This window comes from Myodes glareolus, chromosome 13, assembly GCF_982192425.1.
Source record: "Myodes glareolus chromosome 13, mMyoGla1.1, whole genome shotgun sequence".
Taxonomy (NCBI): Eukaryota; Metazoa; Chordata; class Mammalia; order Rodentia; family Cricetidae; genus Myodes; species Myodes glareolus.
Genome location: NC_142038.1, coordinates 891,368 through 909,207, shown reverse-complemented (window position 1 = coordinate 909,207; position 17,840 = coordinate 891,368). Strand labels below are relative to the sequence as shown.

General features: G+C 36.5%; 1 protein-coding gene across 2 annotated transcripts in view; it reads left to right on the top strand.

Moving 5' to 3' along the window:
- Rttn (rotatin) overlaps positions 1-17,840 on the top strand; it is a 158,416-nt gene that overhangs the window by 91,907 nt on the left and 48,669 nt on the right. For both annotated transcript variants that reach the window (XR_014996872.2, XM_048419139.3), the window contains exons 29-33: positions 575-703; positions 1,339-1,449; positions 5,692-5,850; positions 7,347-7,418; positions 17,208-17,397. Coding sequence is in view for 1 of the 2 variants with exons in the window: in XM_048419139.3 (XP_048275096.3) it covers positions 575-703; positions 1,339-1,449; positions 5,692-5,850; positions 7,347-7,418; positions 17,208-17,397 (661 nt within the window). In the remaining variant the exon portion in view is untranslated. The remainder of the gene's footprint in view (positions 1-574; positions 704-1,338; positions 1,450-5,691; positions 5,851-7,346; positions 7,419-17,207; positions 17,398-17,840) is intronic.

Sequence of the window (17,840 nt, the reverse complement as noted above, 5' to 3'; positions counted from 1 at the left end):
ATGAGGACTTTCCTGATTCAGTTGCTAAGAGTGTCTCTTCACAAGAGAAATACCACTGTGTTGTTCCTGTTGGAGAGTGTCAGAGCTCTCTGTTGTGTGAGAAAGAAACAAAATGAGGACCAGTGTTTGAAATAATAAGTATAATCTTAAATGAGCAATAGAAATCTAAGATCACTCAGAAGTAAATAAACTTTCTATTTTCATTTAGCAAAGTTTAGCATAACCCTGGTAGTCAGAGAGTTTTATAGAACTAGTAATTTTGCATATACTTTTTAACTATATATTTAAAAAATTTTGATTAAAAATGCTACAGCACTTAGAAATACTATATTCATATTGTAAATTTAAAAAATGTTTGGTAAGATACTAAATAAATATTCTTCGTACAAATCCCAAAGTTGAAAACATTTAAAAACATTTTTTAGCTATGATGAAATTTGCTACTGTTAAATTAATAGGACTGTTATAAATTTTTGTGGCTAATATTCAATTAGCTAAGTTAGGAGAAAAATACTTGCTGTTATATACCCCTAAGTGTTAAACCACCATAAAATTCCTTATGTTTACTTTCTAGGTCATTACTTCGTTTTATGTGGAACGTGGAGGAAATGCTATGTCCTTTATGGGCAAAGGTGTTACAAAGAGCACAGTTCTTTGCTTACTTCATTTGTCCCATGAGATGATGTCCCAGGCACCAAGCTCGGTAATTAAAACACAAGCTGCCATCATCCGAACTATTGCTTGATGGGCTATGTCTAATACATTTCAGCCTCTGAATTTGCCACAGGAAAATATTATTTTTGTTTGTTAGTAAGACAACAAGAATTATTTGCTTGTGGGTGGGTGCTGGAGAGATGACTCAGTGGTGAAGAGTGCTTATCCTTCCAGGGGACCTGAGTTTGTTCTCTGCAGCCACAGTGAGTGACTCACAGCCACATATAATTGCAGCTCCAGGGGATATGGGGCTCTTGTCTGCAGGCAACTACACACATGTGTCATACACACACAAAGAATGAAAGTAAAATCTTTTAGACAATGATTATTTGGGGTTATAACATTTCTTGAAAGTTATATGTGTCCGAATTTATTTAAAAATTAATTTTGACTGAAATCATTAATTAGAAAATGCCTTTTTTGATTTGTTTTGTTTTCTTTTGTTTTTGGCTAAGTCATGGAAGAAAATCCTCTGTTGAAAAATTGTTTTAAGGGAAGCCATGATTTTTCTTTTTTGCTTTATTTTGGCCAAAAATACATTCTTAAATTCTGATCTTCAAAATTTTAGTTAAAGTAAGTTCTCCAAACTTACTTGAAGTACTGTGTCCTTGGTTCTCATTCTAGGAGTGGATGCCACTTTGGTTTTTGCCTTTGGGTAGTCACAGTGAAGAAGATGCTTCTACTCAGCAGGGGTTGGCCTGGCTAATTCCCTTGTGGGTTGATCGAGACCCGGAGGTCAGTATAGAGGACTATCAAGTTTGTGACGTCCAGATTAAAAAACAATTGAAATAAAATAGATATACTTATGTAGTATTGTGGGTTATTGTGATTGATACAGCTTATGTTTTATTTGATGTCTGTCTTCACTCAGGCTGCCATAACGAAACTCTCTTGACTGGGTTATTGTAGTAAGAGAACTTCTTGCCTTATAGTTTTGGTGGCTGAAAGTTCAAGGTTTGTGTACCAGCATTGTCGTGCTCTGGAGAAGGCTCTTATTTTCATTGACGTATGCCTGTCTTTTTGCAGAATATCCACAAGATTTTCACTGTATATTTGTCAGGAAGTCACAAGTTGGGTTGTGGGTAGGGCATCATTGTTAAGAGTTCATTTCATTTTAATTATCGTGTGGAAGCCCTATTTCCAAAGAGGTCACATTGGAAATTAAAGCTTCCACTGAGATTTGAGGGGAAATTTTTCAACTTCTCATCTTTCTTCCATGAAAATGTGTATCCTTATCTTTTCAAGTAAGTACATTAATCTCTGTAAACAGATAAAAAACCAAAACACCCCCAAAGCAAAAACAAAACAATCTTAACGCACTGAAGTATCAACTTTAAACTGTGAAGTCCAAAGTTTGCTTTGAATATTATCTAAATAAAAATAGATAAGAATTCATATATTTCATCCTGAGGAAAGAATTTATTCGCAACTCAGCTAGGAGACTGTGAAACACAGAAATTATGTATCTCTATCTGAGGGTAGACTAGTCATGGGGTTCTAGTCTCTTGTCCAAGTCCTAGTCCCAAGGGGAGAAATAGGAATGGAAGAAATGCGGTTTCAAAGCAAGTGTATATGCTGAGGTAGCAAATACATTAGCACTTAAAACCAAAGCCCTTTGTCTTATACTGTGGGTCACAGGCCCCCTCGCCCTTTGTCTTATACTGTAGAGGAATGTTCTCAGCCCTAGTTTCCTACCACTCAGTGGGTAGCTACTGTGGTCTGTAGGATTATGCAGTGAGAATTTAGTTGACAAATCTTGAAGTTTAACCAGCCTAACTACCAGGATCACTCATTCTGCTGGAGGAGGCCCAAATACAAGGCAGTGGGAATATTTGCTTTACCAATAGTCACTGTTCTTATTGTAAATCCCTTGTGAAAAAAACATCCTTGCTTTCAAGCCTAAGGTATGAGCGGCAGACCTGAAGATCTCTGTGTTACATTGGGATCATTATTCTCTCTCGAGAGTGATGGCACATATTGTCCTACAATCTTCCAGTCATTCCTGTTCCCTTTCCCATTCCCTGCCATTCCCATTGGTGTGGGCATTGCTGATCCAGTCGCATCTCCTTTCTGGCTCCTGCTATAATGTCTCAAGATTCATCTCTTCGTGGAACAGTATTCAGTCATAGCTCTGCGGTCTTTTCAGAACATGCATTCTCATCTTGTGCATAGTTATCTGAGAATTTTCTTAATTGCTCATGATTGTTCTTTTTTACATGTGTATTGTTGTTTATTCAATCATGTTTTCTTTTCATTTTTCTGTAAGCACTCAGGAGGAATTTATACACGCAACACTTTGCTTAGAAATATTTTCAGCTGTGTGTCCAGTTTCTTTGCTTACAAAACACTTAACACTTGAACACAATTAGATCACTTTTACTTCTGTTTGTGTAAAGCAGCTTTCCATTACTATAACAAATGCCAGAGTAAAACAACTTAAAAAGAAAGTCAAAGTTTGTTTTTACTCAGTTTTGAAAGTTTCAGTCCATAGACAGTCAGACCCATTGCTTTTGATCCTTTGGTAGTGTCTATGTGGGAGCTTATGGAAGCACAGGTGCTCACCTTTTAGTAGCTGGGCAGCAGAAAGAGAAAAAAGTAGAAGGGCCAGGGTTTCAATATTCCTTTTTTTGGACTTGCTACAGTATAATTAGAAGACTTCTAACTGCCCTATCGTTAAACAGTTCTATCTCCTGCCAGTGGTTCCATGGACCGGGGCCACACATTTTGCTTTTGATGGTTGCTTGTCCAAATGTAACATACTGTATTTCTAGTAACATATGAACTTCCAGTCATTTAGATTCTAACCCATCATGTACTTCAGAAATCACTTCTGTGCTTCTGGGTAGGTTTCAGTATTGTTCCTATTCTTGGTAAAGAAAAAAAAATCTGTTGTAATGTTCTCAGGTTGCCTAATAAATACCACAGAATGATTGCTTTCAAAAGCAGCAATCTTGCCAGGTGGTGGTGGTGTATGCCTTTAATCCCAGCACTTGGGAGACAGAAGCAGGTCTCTGTGAATTCGAGGCCAGCCTGAACAAGAGCTAGTTCCAGGACAGGTTCCAAAACTACAGAGAAACCCTGTCTCGAAAAATAAAACAGGCAAACAAACAAAAAAACAGCAATCTCTTTTCTTATGTTTTTGACCCAGCACCCAAAAATCCGCAGTTGGCTTCTTGGGAGGTTCCTCTCCACTGTATAGATGGCTACCTTCTTATTATATGTTCATTTTCCTTTTCTTGTTGTAGGCACATGGAGAAAGACTTCTTATCTCTATTTGCTAAGGCAACTACCCCACTTCATTTTCAAAACCTAGTCATACTTAAGTGCTATTTTAATACAAAATTCATATTATAGTTGCAGTTTTAGTCATTTATTCAATGATATTGAGTGAGAAATAGTAGATCTTATTAAAAACGTTGATTTGTAGAATTGTTACTTGATCTGAACTTGCTATAGTTTTGAGAGCTTTGTACTTAGACTTATTACTTGACTATTTTATGGCTATGTTATTTTTATCCTGTAATTGTCACTGAAAATGTACTTTTGGAGTCAAAATTCATATATGCACCAAACTATTACTTAAATAGCAGTTATGTTATGACTATCATTATTATGCCAAATTAAGCTTCTTTGGAATATCTTTTTTTTAAAATAACTTTTGAGAAAACACTGCATGCCCTAGAAAGAAATGTAACTCAGCTACATAATTTTTAAACAAAGTATTAAAAAGTTAAAGCTATTTATTTGCAAAAGATATTAATACCTCAATGTCCTTTATTTATGGCTAGAACCCACCTATGAGTGAGTATATACCATATTCATCTTTTTGCATCTGGGTAACCTCACTCAGGATAGTGTTTTCTATTTCCATCCATTTGCATGCAAAATTCAAGATGTCATTGTTTTTTATCGCTGAGTAGTATTCTAATGCATATATATGCCACACTTTCTGTATCCATTCTTCCATTGAGGGGCATCTAGGTTGCTTCCAGGTTCTGGCTATTACAAATAGTGCTGTTATGAACATAGTTGAACAAATGCTTTTGTAGTATGATAGGGCATCTCTTGGGTACATTCCCAAGAGTGGTATTGCTGGATACTGGGGTAGGTTGATCCCGAATTTTCTGAGAAACCACCACACTGATTTCCACAGTGGCTGCACGAGTTTGCATTCCCACCAGCGATGGATGAGTGCTCCCCTTTGTCCACATCCTCTCCAGCAAAGGCTATCGGTGTTTTTGAGTTTAGCCATTCTGACAGATGTAAGATGGTATCTTAAAGTTGTTTTGATTTACATTTCCCTGATCGCTAAGGAGGTTGAGCATGACCTTAAGTGTCTTTTGGCCATTTGAACTTCTTCTGTTGAGAATTCTCTGTTCAGTTCAGTGCCCCATTTTTTAACTGGATTAATTAAAAAAAGATATTAATAACTTAAGAAAAATAGAACAAAATAAGTGGGTGTATTTTTTATAAATGAGGAATACATAGAAATCATGTTCAGTAAATATAACCAAATATCTTCTCCTTTTTAAAAAAAAAATCCTTGTAAATTTTAGTTGCTTTAATTCTTACTTATACCTATTTAGTTTAACCTCATTTGGCAATTGGTTATAGTCTACTTTTTTTAGGTCATTAATTTTTTTTTCCCCCTCAACCTTGATACAGAATTTCTGTAAAGTCAGTTCACCCACATGTAGGACACTCTTTCTGTGTGTCTTTAGTATGTAGGAATGTAAAGCCAAGGCTGTATTCATACACATGTAAGACTGTTTTTGTGTGTCATTTAGAATATAGGAATGTGAAGGCAGTGCCACATTCACAGATGTGTAGGACACTTTTTCTGAGTGTCGTGTAGTGTGTAGTGATGTAAAGCCAATGCTGCATTTATAGAGTTCTAACACTTCCCTTTACCAGAAGGATGACCTCATGCTATGAAAGAGTATCCTTGGATTTGATATCTCTGTCTTTACGTGACAGGTGAGATTCACCTCACTGGGACTGGGGTCAGCACTGACTACTATTGAAACTGGCTGTGTGGCCTTGGCAAACAGTTGTCAGAATATTTCTGGTGGACTCTGGGGAACTGTGGTGAACATTCTTCTTGATCAGTCCGAATGCAGTATGGTACGCCGGGAGGTATGTCTGTGTTAGCATCCTAATCCCACCTGCTTGTGTGTCACAGAAATAAATCTTTGTGGTAAACCTCACTTGCCTTGCCCTTTAGCAGGGTGGACTGATCAAAACCCATTATTTATTTTGCTTAAAAAATATTTACATGAAAAGTTATTAATTCATAGTGAAAATTTAAGGCATTTATTCTGATAAAATTAAGGCAGAAAATCTTACGTTTTTGCATTAAATATTTATTTATTTTGCCTATGTGTGCATGCATATGCGGTATGCGTGTGCAGTAACATGCTGTACTCTGTAGAGGATGTGTGCATGCATATGCGGTATGCGTGTGCAGTAACATGCTGTACTGTAGAGGTCAGAGGACAGCTTTCCAGAGCCAGCCCTCTGTTTCCATCTGGGTGTACAATTCAGCCTTGGCAGCAAATGCCTTTACCAGATGAGCTCTCTTGCTGATATATTTTAATGTGGACATTGAAAAGTAATTTATAGAAAACAGTTGTTTTTACTCAACATGTATAGGTCTTTAGTGTTTATAAACCTTTATTAATAAAAAAGTGTTTTGAAAATAGCATTTCACAGCATATGTCAATAATATGTGGGAAGAAAATAAACACCAATATAATTTGCATTCTTAAAATTATTTGCATGTTTGTATCTTTTATTTATGCATGTGTGTTCCTGTGAGCACCAGAGCACACATCTTTTGCTATTTTGTGCGTTCTAGGAAGCAAACTTTTGTGTCCCCACAGCTGCCTCTACCCATTGAGCCATCTTGTCAGCTCCAGTTGGTGGTTTCTTCTTATTGCTGCTACTTTCAAAGTGGTAATTCATACCAATAGCTTTAAAAATGAAAGCAAATAGTTCTCAGAGGTTTCTGAAGAAATCAGCAGCTCCTGGGCCACCACTAACGACTATGGCTAGTGGCAAATGCATAAGCCAGTTTTCTTGTGCTGTCGTAATTTCAAGTGGTAATTCTTACATCTGTGGATTTCTTTCTTCACTAATTTTAAACTTTTAAAATTGACTTCAGTGAAGATGGATGGATGTTTTACTCTTAGAATTTCACAAATTCTTGTTATTCTTTCATTAGAATTATACCATAATCTTTCATTAAATGAAAATCCAGAGAGGAGACAATTGAGGAGGGAGAAGGCAGATGCTTGCTCTCTGTGTGTGTCCCTACGAAGGGATGTGAGGATACATGTTTCTTTAATGATTCTAGAATATCTTATACTGATCATTTTTCTGTATGAAACTATATTTTGAAATAGTAAGAAATACATTTTCTAATGACATTTTTATATACTATATACACACTATATGCTCGTCAGCTAGTTCAGTCATCAGCTAGTAAGAACTGCGGTGCATGAGATCTCGTGAGGCTCTCTTAGCGTGTATAAGGGACTAACTGCAATCTCTGTTATTTAGTTACAGCAGCTGGTTATTTCAAAGATGACAACAAGATGGCAGTATTGACATTTTGTGTTTTTAATTTTCAGGCCGCCTTTATTCTTCAGAATCTCCTTGTAATTCCGATGCCTTCAGAAATTATAAAAGATTATACGTGGCAGGTGGGTATAAACAGTATCAGTCTAGCAAATATTTTATATTAATTAGTTTTAGATTTTCAGCATATGTGTGCAGCTATCCATTTATGTTCGTGGGTTTCATGTTTGTGAATTTAAGCAACCAAGAGTTAAAAATACCAACAAGAAGTAATTGTACTGAACAGTTGTAGCCTTTTTCTCTTATCATTCTCCTTAGCAGTATTATATGACAACCACTTACAGTAGCATTCAGGCATGTGACTAAGAGACCTTTTAAGTTACACACAAGATATGCATAGACAATGTACAAATCTACCTTGTTTATATAAGGGATTTCTCTGTCTACAGTCTTTGTTATTTGTGAGAGTCTAAGAACCAGTCTATTGTTGATATCAAGAAATGGCTAAACTTTATTACTCAATAAATTGTGTGTATGGCAGCAAGTACTTTTTAGTTAGACGGTAAAAGTTGTCTGGTTCTTTTTCACATTTGAACATTCTCCTGAGCTAGAGAAATGACCAGCAAAGGGGAAAGGAGAGAACTGACTCAGTAGGGCCATCCTCTGTCTATTTTGAGTCAAGGCATCACCATGTAACCTTGACTAGCTTGGAACTCATGATGTAGACCAGGTTGACCTCAAACTCAATAGTGAACTGCCGTCCTCTGCTTCCGAGAGCTGGGGTTAAAGGCATGTGCCACCACCAGCCTGATAAAATGTTTAAAAATATAATAATAAAATTGTAAGAAAAATTAAATCTCTTTTCTGAAGTGGTAATTTTCGAATTAGTAATGCTTAGCATGACATACTCGATACTTTTCTAGAAGCTTCAAGTATATTAACTGGCATAAGTGTTGGCTCTGTGAACTATATTCTTCATTGTATAGTTTAGAAGCTTTAGCTCAAAGGATTGAAATAGCTTGGTGAAGCCCCATATTTAGTCAGTAGTATATATTTTCTGAGTACAGATAGTCTCTCTCTTGTCCATATCACTAAATTGGTTCTATAATAATAATAAGTAAGATTGTTTGTATTTACAAACGTCATCATATTAATTTTTTTCCCTTTTTCTCTTAGTGTATAGTTGGGGCCTTGATTTATCTCTTTTTTATATATTAGGTTTTTAAAAAATAGTGAGTGCCAATTCATTAAATAGTTAACATATAAATAGATAATTTGGAGAATATGAAGTACTCTCATTGTAGGCATAAGATGTGCTTTTTATCATTTAATCTTCATCCTTATCTTATGATTGTGTGCTTATAACAATGTTCTATAGTACTTCACAGAATCTTCTATAAATTTATTTATTTTTAAATTTCCATCAGAATATGCTAATTGTTACTGAATAAAGCTGAGCTTCTGAAGGGCAGATTTCAGTGTGTCGCTTGATGCGTGATCCAGCTGGGATTAATTTCCTGGGTTGTTTACTTCTTCAGTCTTTGCAAAGCCCAGTTTGTGGTGCTGGTGCTCTAAGTCATCTTTAGCCATGTGTGAGTGTGTGTGTGTCTGTGTGTGTCATGTGTCTCTGTGTGGGGGTGATGATGTGGGTGTGTGTCTGTGGGGGATGTGCCTCTGGTGTGTGTGTGTGTGGTGTGTGTGTGCGCACATAATAGTGTGGGTTGAGAGGTGAGAAGACAGTTTTGTGAAGTCTATTTTCTTCTTCCTCTTTTATGGGGTCTAGGGATGGAATTCAGGTTGTGTGTATGCACAGCAGTATGGGTTGAGAGGCTAGAAGACAGTTTGTGAAGTCTATTTTCTTTTTCCTCTTTTATGGGGTTTGGGATGGAACTCGGGTCATCAGACTTGTACATCAAGTGCTTTAACCTTCTAAGTTGTCTCACCATCTCTTAAATATAGTTCTAAAAATATTTTTACTAACCAGTATAGTTTTCTCTTCTCTTAAGACACTCGTATATTTTTACCGTTGAATTGGATTCATATTATTTTTACTGCATTGCCTCATTTTTTTTTTGCCATTAAACTTAATCTTCTTACATAGAATGTTTGTTTCTCAAGGTTCGGGGCATAGTTTATTATTATTTCTATTTTCTTCTCTTATGGTGATCCCAAGACCTTGTTTACGCTAGACAGCAAGTGCTCTACCACTGATAGGTTTTATATTTTGAAAAATGTTCTCCCTGTTTTCACTTGAGAGTAGATTGACATTGCTTTAGCCTTACTGATTAGTGCACAAAACATTCATCTTACATATTTGGTCGTATATAAGTTAAGTCTTTGTTTTGTATCATAATATCCACTCTTGTTATATGGACAATAGAAATATGCTGGGGATAGATGATTTTAAAGAGGAGGCACAGATAAACAGCCTATGCAACAACATATTTTCCCTGGCCTCCAGTAGATACCCACAGCTTCTGTTGTGGGTATGAGAACTCAACTATTGTGATAATAATTTTTACATATTATATCTCTTTCAGATTTGGGGCATAACTGTTAATGTTTATGGAGATTGATCTTTATTCACACACATCATCGAAGCTTTCTCTCTCAAGGGGAGAAAGCAGAATCAGTGTCAAAGTGCTGTAAATTGTGGTTCCCAGCCAACCAGTGCTTTGGAAACCAGTTTCCCACAGCTTGCCCAGGTTGATGCTTCTGAATTTGGCTGCCTTTGTTTCTTGGTTTCTTTGAAGAATAGTGTCCTGATCCCTGCATTGTTGGATCCCTATAACCAACTTTAGACTTGATTGTAACAAGAAATCTACTTGCTAGAGGGGTCTTATCTCTCTCTCTCTCTCTCTCTCTCTCTCTCTCTCTCTCTCTCTCTCTCTCTCTCTCTCTCTCTCTTGTTTCTGTGTTTTTTGTTTTGTTTTGTCCATGCCTACAGAACTTCTTGAGTGCTTGCATGTTGGGGATATGCAGGTGATCAGATTTAATGCTCTGGAGCTAAAGACCTGATTTAGGGGAGACAGGCATTTTACGTTTTATGTATTCTATTGGTGGCTTATGCATAAGTTTTGTAATGATAGAGTTGTTCTTCCATTGAAAAGATATTATATTTAATGTAAGGAAGGTACTATCGTGCGCTTTGATATGTCGGGTGATTGTTAGTTTATAAGAGTAATGTACTTGTTTTCACTCTGCTTTCTGTATTTGTAATAGGACTTTGAATTGGCACATTCACTTTATTTTTTTAACATTTGTTTTGAAAAATAATAGATTTATGGAAAGTTATAGAAGTAATATAACTTTCATAGATAGTTACATAGATTCTCCAGTTTCTGTAATGTCTTGTAATTTATCTGTTTTCTTATGATTGACTTTGGATTATTCAGTTTTGGCATAAAAACCATAGAAATCATATACTCAGATTTATTTATTTTTCTACTTTTTGGTTATATCAATTGATTATTTGGCTATTGCCTATTTTCTTCATTATTTTTTTTTTTAAGTTTTCCGAGACAGGGTTTCTCTGTAGCTTTTGGAGCTCTGTAACTCTGTCCTGAAACTAGCTCTTGTAGACCAGGCTGGCCTCGAACTCACACTCAGAGAAATCCACCTGCCTCTGCCTCCCGAGTACTGGGATTAAAGGCGTGCACCACCACTGCCCGGCATGTCAATATGTTTCTTATCAAACTTCTTTTACTAGTTTTGATTTCCTTGTCTGAAGTAGTTGTATAACATTTACTAATGATTTTGTAATTATGTAATTTCTTTCTATATTTATTACATTCTGCTCAACCAAAGAACCTTCCTTTTTTCCCTGCTATGTATTTGTTCACTTATTTGTTTACTTTAGTATAGACTCAAGGACTCTTAGTTTATTTCACTGATTGCTATCTGCGTCTGTTTAGTTGATCAGATTATTCTACATTTGGCAAAGACTGTTCTTGATGAGGACACTTGTGTCCTTTAATCTTGTCATTGGGAAGTTTTGAGCATTACCTTTCTTTCTGGTGTAGAAAGGTATTGTCTTATAGTTCTCTGACTTCAGCTTAGAATCAGGTTTCTGCTCAAATGGCTCTGATTACTTTCCAATAATTGTAGTATGTATGGGAGCTGGAAAGATGACTCAGTTGTTAAGATCACTTGCTTCTTTTCCAGAGGACCCAAATTAGAAGAAACCCAATACATACATGACAGCTCACAACCATCTGTAAGTACCATTCTAGGGAATCTGATCTTCTTCTGGCCTTTGTAGGCACCAGACATTCATGTGATATGCAGACATAGATAAAGGCAAAACACCCACACACATTAATATTTTTTAAAGGGATAGTATTTATTCATGCTTTCATTTGAGTTTTTTCCTTTTTTCCCTTTTTTGGGGGGGAGGGGCAGGGTCTCTAACCCAAACTCCTCATGTAATGAGCATATCCTTCTGATCTTGCGTTCACCTATCTCATACTGGGATTATAGGCATGTACTATCATTTCCTGTTTATATGATACCAGGACCTTGTGCATGCTAGCCAAACACTCTACCAGCCAAGCTATATCTCCAACCCTAAGAGTAATATTTAAAAATCAAGTCTGGTGTCTGGGTGGACCTAATGTTCTTGATATTTCTTGTCTGTATTCTATTAGCACATGGAGCTAAAATCTCTCTATTTACATGCTTGTCTATTTGTGTATGTGTTTTGGATTTTTGATAAATGGAAGAATGGTGTGGGAGAATTATCTGTATTCTGTCAATCATGTATTTTAATAAAACGCTGATTGGCCAGGCAGGAAGTATAGGCGGGTCAACCAGACAGGAAGTAGAGGCGGGGCAATGAGAATAGGATAAGGCTAGGGAGGCGAAAGCTCCCTCGGCCACTCCTGCGCAGACCACCGAAGAGGCAACATGTAAGCTGTCACAGTGAGAAAGGTACTGAGGCTAAGTAGGTAAGGATAATTGGGTAACATAAGTTATAAGAGCTAATAAGTAGCCTGACCTAATAGGCCAATCAGCTTTATAACTTATAGAGATCTCTGTGTGATTGATTTTCCTTGGGACTTGCCGGCTGTGGGGTACTGGGCGGAACAGAAACCCCAACAAGCTGGCCCCTTCATGTTACAGAAGAACTCATTACTCATCATCATCATCATTTATTCCCCAGCACTGCTTAAACATGCATGGGCAGCCTGTTTATGGCGGCTTCAGTTATTCCCGTCATGGGCAGTCTTACATGTTTGTGTTTTTGCAATATCCAAGATTCCAGTCTTCCTTCCTTTATGCTGTCTCTGAGCTGTCTTTTGGGCCTTCCTCTTTGCTTTATCCCATGCACTCCTCCAAGCAGTGCTGTCTGCCGTCGTTCTTTCTCATAACATGGCCTAAGTATCTCAAGTGCTGTTGCTGTATCCTGTAATTTACCTCTTTCTGTAGGTGGAGATGTTTTCTAATGTCATCATTGCACAGTCTATCTCTTCATGTGATTCCTAGGATCCTCCTGAGACACGCTGTCTCAGACACATTCAGCCGCTGTCCTGAGGAGCGTTTCATTGTCCAGGTTTCAGAGTTGTAAAGAGGGCAGCTCAAGACAAGTGTCTCATATACTATTTGTGTATGTGTTTTTGATAAACAGAAGCACTCATTCCTGTTCCCTATTAATTATAAATCATTCATATAGAAATGTTTCATATTTGCTGTAATTAATATACATATTATATATACATATATATGTATAATATTTTATACATATAGTACCATATAGTACTTTTTATGTGTTGCCAAAGTAATTTCATTTTAAAGTTCTTCTTACATGTATTTTTTTGCATAGTTTTATTTCTATGATATGTAAGAAGTCTGTTTACATTGTGACTATATGAGTAAAATATGTGTTTTACAGTTGATATTGTAGTATATTTCCTTCAGAACCCTGTTTGCAAGTTAATTGGATAGTTCTAAGAAAATTAATCTGCACTTTTCTTTGCAATTATGTTTATAATTGGCACTTGATAACTTAAGAGTTGATTTTTTTTTTCATGCACTGCCATTCTGAGGTCTCTCATAAATTAAGCAGGTGATCTGTGAGGTCCAATGTTCAGCTCACCTTCTGGGGACAAGGGTGATAAAGACACAGACATCTTGAGATAGAACCGTTAGACCATGTGAATTTCCTCATAGTGCCAAAAGACATTGATGACATTTGAATCTGTGGGGCGAAATCAGTAAAAATCTCCTGTATCATGGCCCTTGGACCATTTATCTTCAATGGAAAGCCTAAGTCAAGCTTTCTTTTGTGTATATGCTGGGCATGGCACACTCACCACTAAGAAGCTTTGCTATTGGAGAATAGGGAGTCACCTAATTGCTTAGTTAAACTCAGTCAACTGAAAATAAATAATGGTGTCTAATACATATGAATTTCCATTATTTTGACATTCATTTGAAAACTTAAAAGTGGTTTTGAGGGACTAGAGAGGTGGCTCAGCAGTTTAAAGCACATTGCTCTTTCAGAGGACCTGAGTTCGATTCCCAGCACCAGCATCAGGTAGCTCACAACTGCCTAGATCTCTTGTTCCAGGGGATCCAATATACTCCCTTCTGGCCTCCGTGGGTACCCATACATACATAAGTGTGTACAGAAGCACACATAGAGACACATAAATAAAAATGCATCCTTTAAAATTTTTTAATACAGTAATTTTTTACGTTTTTAGAAGTGATTGTTGTATCAAGTAACAAATATCCATAGTAATAGAAAGCAATAGAGTATTAATGATATTCACTACCTGTTTCCATTCACAGAGATGTCTATCTTGGAATTTAATTCTTCAGGAGCCTACCATATATTTCCAAATGATATATTTCCAGTGTTGTGTTTATTATTCTGACACCTGCATGTGTTTTTAGTTCCTGTGTGACTGACTCCCTGTAGACACTGTTAACTCTTCTTGTATGTGGCCACCCTTGCTCTTGTTGACGTTTTTGCCTTTTACCCTGCAGGGCCCCATTTAGAAGACAGACAAACTATGTCTTAGGTGTTACATTAGTGTCCTTTCTCCTCTCCCTTACTTCTGAGGCTAACCTTTGTCAGTTTTTATTTAAATCTTTGCTTTGTGAGGTTTGATGATATTTATATTCATACCTGACTTTGTCCACAGATTGATTCTGAACAATGGAAATTACATAATTCACACTGAGTGATTTATGGTTAAAATTCCTTATCCACCCTTCTATGGCTGACTCATCTAGTTCTCAGTTGCTTATTTATGTGTATAAGTATGCACATAATTTTAAAAAATGGATTTATGTGACATATCTTTTCTCTTTGGAAATACTGTTTGTTTTTCCTGCATCATAAGTCTATATCACAACTCAAATTTTTCTACTCTTAATCTTCTTTCCTCTTTCATTAGGACCACATTTTCTTGGAACCATCCCTAAATTTTTGTATTCTTATCTACCCTGTGAATTCTAACGTATTTAAAACTGTCTTCAACTATTTTCTGGGTTGTTAGTTTGGCAGTTTACTCTGTACTGAGTTGAAAAACCATTCTTCCCAAGAACTTTACCGTATAGTCTTCTAGCACCCAGGACTATTGAGGCTTTCTTTTCTTCTTTATCTCCGACCTTTTACTGTTCATGTTTTTATTCATGGTTTTCTAGAATTTTATCTTAATTTTTTCACTGAATACTCATTAAGCTCTTTACTTGGAGGATTGGAAGGATTGCCTCTTCTGTACAATTTCTTCATATTTTGTATTTATTTTTCAAAATGACTTTCCCTTTTTGTGTGTGTGTGTGTGTGTGTGTGTGTGTGTGTGTGTGTGTGTGTGTGTGTGTGTTTTTAACTTGAATGTCCCCAAGGGCTGTACACTAACAGGGTGCACTATGGAACACTGGTAGTACTTGAGTGTCCCCAAGGGCTGTATACCAAGAGGGTGCACTATGGAACACTGGTAGTCCTTGAGAACCAAGGCTTCACTGAAGGAAATCTCTGAGGTTTGTGCCTTTGAGGAGTCCTTTTTGTCCATGGTATGCATGCCTTTTTTGTTCTTCTGATTCCTGGCTACTAGGAGATGGTCAGCGCTCATCTGGTAGTCATGGTACCATGCCCTTTTATAATGTTTCTGCTTAGCCACAGACCTAAACTCATTGAGCTAACCACCTAAAGATGAGGCCTTTGAAACCATGAACCAACATATACTTTTTCTTCTTTGAACTTGACTTATGTAAAGTCAGTGTTGAAAAATGATTGGCACTGTTATGTTGTGTGTTTCCAGAAATGATCCCCATAGTGAGCCTCTTGGGTTGATCTTCCCTGACCTCTGTGTCATAACTAGATTTATACTGCTTTCTGAGATATTAATTTTTTGTGAATAAACTAGTTTGGATTTTTATGCCTTTACTATGATATCTTTTGTTATCTATCGGTGCTTTTTAACTCTAGTTTATCTTCCTAGAAAGATTAGAAAAAGAACGAAAGCTACAGCGAAACCCTGTTTTGAAACTGCCCCCAAAAGAACAAGTTTTTAAAAATTGTTAAATAAAAGTATAATTGGGTTAGATTATCTTCATAATTTTATAATTCAGAGACTAATTGCTAGATTTGTTGTAGTGAGTACTTATTACTTCTCACTTTACCACCACTTTTAAAGATAGAAAAGTGGGACCTTAAAAGATGGAGGGTTCGTAGCATCCCATTTCTAATGGTTGTTACCATTGTCCGTCCAAAACGCCTTTGATGGGGTAAAGACTCAGCAGATGTAATTGTGAAGAGCTCTGAATAGTTGTTTTCATTACAATTTATGTTTATCTGTTCTCAGTAAATATTTATGAATTTAGGACTCTGATAGAGGAGGCAATTAAATAGACCTAATTCATAAAATGAATTAAATAATTTTACATGATTAGTATATTACAAAGTAAAATTAATCATCACTAGGAAATACAGAACAATAGTTTTATGTTATTTTAGGGTTTTTGTTTTGTTGACTATGTTTTGTTAAGTAGCCAGAGTGAAGTTAGTGTTAACCTTTGAGAGCTGTTTGGTTTGTGTTCGTTTGCTTTTAGTACTAGGAACCAAATGCAGGACTTCCTGTATGGCAGGTACGTGTTTTATTGCTGAGCCACACTCATTAGCCTGCCTTAACAAAACCATAGTTTTCACTTAGGTTGATAATTTTTGCTCTGAGTGACAAAGGAATTGACTTTTGTTGTAATTGTTACATGTCTCTTGTATTTATTATGTTGTGTACATTTAAACATACTATAACTTGCTTAAACATACTATAACTCCTTGTAGTGATGACATTTAAGATTCAATATTTTTGACAAATATCTCACCAAGGGTAGTTTAGTAAAGTCGTGCCTTAAAGGACCACATAGGGATAATAGTGGTAGTTACTCGCCTAGCATGGATAGGCCGTTGATTTCATTGACAGAATAATTTATAATAAACGAGGAACCACATTGCTTGTCACTGACCTTGATACGTAAGCATGGCTATTCTCTTACTCTGTTTTACCTGTTTCTTGTAGATGTCAATATTTATGTTGCTTACTTTTGCTGATTCTTTATGTAGAAACATTTTAAAAACCATTACCTATACCACATTATTTCAGGTATTTATAATAATTGTTTTACTATTGTGTGTAGGTTTAAAGATACTATTGTGTTTGTGCTCAAGTGTGTGATTGCTTAGTTGAGAATTATCAGCATTTTAATGAATTGAGCCTATAGGAGATAGAGTTGATCAACCTTCTGCCAGGGGCCAGTAAAGTGAAATACTTTCCATTCTAGTCTAAGCAACCACAATTAGAAGTACTTTGGTAAGGTCTGGGACACCATTGCCTTAGTGAGATGCAGTAGATCTTTTTGAAGAAATGGTTTCTTAAATCAGTGCCTTTTCTCTATCTTCCCCTCAGGGCCCCTGTGTCCATGATGAGGATTCTGGCCTGTCACTCGTAGGAAAACCTGCCCTTCAGGCCCTGTTATATCATTGTCATTTCTATGAACATTTGACTCAGATGGTGAAACATTTTTATGTAGGAAGATATACGTTTGATTTAAGTTTTCCTGCTTTTACTGAAACTTCGGAATGTAGTGATTTAAATGGTAAGTATAAATCCTTTATTATTATTATTCATTCTTACAAAGTGTAACTTCTTTTAAATGAGGTTGAGGGGCCAGGTAGATGATTAAGTGTTTAAAAAAACGCAGGTGAGAGGACTGGGGTTTGGATCCTCAACACCGAAAGACATGCAAGGTATGCACAGTGGTCTGGAATCCCTTGAGCAAGCTGACTAGCTAGACCGGTCAGACTGACAAACTCTGTGTTCATGTGAGAGACTTACCTCAGTATGTAAAGTCTGAAAGCCATTGTAGAAGACTTGTGGCATCAACCTCTGACCTCCTCACTCAAGTATATACATGCGATTTTATACACACACACACACACACACACACACACACACACACACATACACACCTCTTACACATGCAAAAAGTGACATTAAAACACGTGTTTATTAAAGAACATTTGGAAAATAATAAAAAGT